At 42.6% G+C, this 1,739-nt stretch overlaps 1 protein-coding gene across 1 annotated transcript in view; it reads left to right on the top strand.

The window, feature by feature from the left end:
* Positions 1-872, top strand: part of LOC105620586 (mucin-12) — a 53,324-nt gene extending 52,452 nt beyond the window's left edge. Inside the window, exon 14 of the mRNA XM_012202075.1 lies at positions 597-872. Coding sequence (XP_012057465.1) covers positions 597-872 — 276 coding nt within the window. The remainder of the gene's footprint in view (positions 1-596) is intronic.
* Positions 873-1,739: the final 867 nt, after the last annotated feature.

Below are 1,739 nucleotides of genomic sequence, written 5' to 3' on the forward strand. Positions count from 1 at the left end.
ACACACACACACACACACACACACACATATATATATATATATATATATATATATATAAAATAATATATTAATAGTAACTAAATTAACTAATTTTTTTTATTTATAACCGTATGCTGGTATTAGTGAACTAATCGGTAGTTGATCAATCTTCCAGCAAACAAATTAAAGTTACAAAAATTTTCTTTAAATTTCCTAACTTAAAAGTACAATAAAAGCAAATAGAAAGACTCGAAGAAATAGGCACTGTTCAAAATGTGTTAAAATAACGACAAGTAACGTTAGCTTGTTTACTGAATTATTTCGCATATTAAAAAGAATTTGAGAATATTTCATTTTAAATTTTCCTAGCAGAATAATTTATCAGTTCTATGATGGGTATGTACCGAGTTACGCATGAAGCGCATGATGCATCATTTGTTGTTGCTATTCACCAAATAATAAAGAAAAGAACAATAAAATCATGTGCTTCATGCATAAGTCGGAACATACTTTCTGTGATGGCTTTAGAAAGTAGCTAGTGGCTCTAGAATAATATATTTTCACAGACATCTTGCGCACCTAGACTAACAAAAGCACCCTGTCATTTCTTTTTGCAGGAAACGACAACGATAACTCAACGTAATAATAATTTGACCGAGTACTATCAGTCACTACGCGACAACATGATCACTCTGCTGGAGCAAGTGCGAATACCGAACGCCCCGGGCGGACCGCAAGAGAAAATAGGCCATGAGAACTTCGATAGTTACCTGACGAAGTTGCAGACTCTGTGCACCGCCGACGGCTACTGCGCTGACGAGAGCAATCGGCCGATTTATGAGACGGTGAAGACTGCCCTGCAGGACTTCACGGTCCTGCCGACACCCATCTGAGACCATCCTTAAAGATCGACGATCTGGTACTGAGCGTCGCTCTTGGGACTCGCGCGATTAAGCGATCTGGCGTATTCGTGACGCGGATCGCAAGTCGTTCCGCTCTCGTCCTGGATACTACGAGTGAACGGAACGGTGCGAGAGAACGGTGCCCAGTTCCCATGAAAATGTAGACACATATAAATCAACACGAGGACGCACGAAAGAAAATTGCGTCGATCGTGACTGAGCACCGCGGATCGGCCTATCGACCTAGGAGAAACCCGGCTTCGTGACGCGTGTGACTCATCCGGATATTGTGGAGAATCCGGCTGTGCGTCACATATGTATCTACGTGTGTACTTACATCGCTCGCGTGAATTTCGGACTACGTCACTTGGCGTCAACCTTGCGATCATTGCACATATGATCGTCGGGTGACGATCGTCAGTGAAAGTCGTCGTGGCCAGTCGAGCATGCCGGCTCGTAGGCTTGCTTAGGAAACGCTATAACGGCATCTAACCACCGCACCGGTATGACGACTCCATTGGGGCAATCGAAGTAAACGGACTATGTTTACGGGGCGACGTTGGCCCCCGTAACGATATATCTTTTGTACATAACGATGTTTACGTCAAGTATCATGATTAATAGCGGCCGCTATCGCCGCTTATGTACATACACACAACGGGAGAAATTGCGTTTATATATTATTCGACAGGTTGATGGTTAAGTCGCTCTATAAATCGTGTAAAAATGATTAATTTAGCTGTATATCGGATTCTTGCCACTTAACGCTGTGTAACTGTTACCGTTTAAGCGAGGTCAGTGCGCGACTTTATGAGGATCGGTACGTCCATCAATGACGTTTCTCTTCTGATGAAAATC

The sequence above is a fragment of the Atta cephalotes genome, assembly GCF_000143395.1.
Source record: "Atta cephalotes unplaced genomic scaffold scaffold00027, whole genome shotgun sequence".
Lineage (NCBI taxonomy): Eukaryota > Metazoa > Arthropoda > Insecta > Hymenoptera > Formicidae > Atta > Atta cephalotes.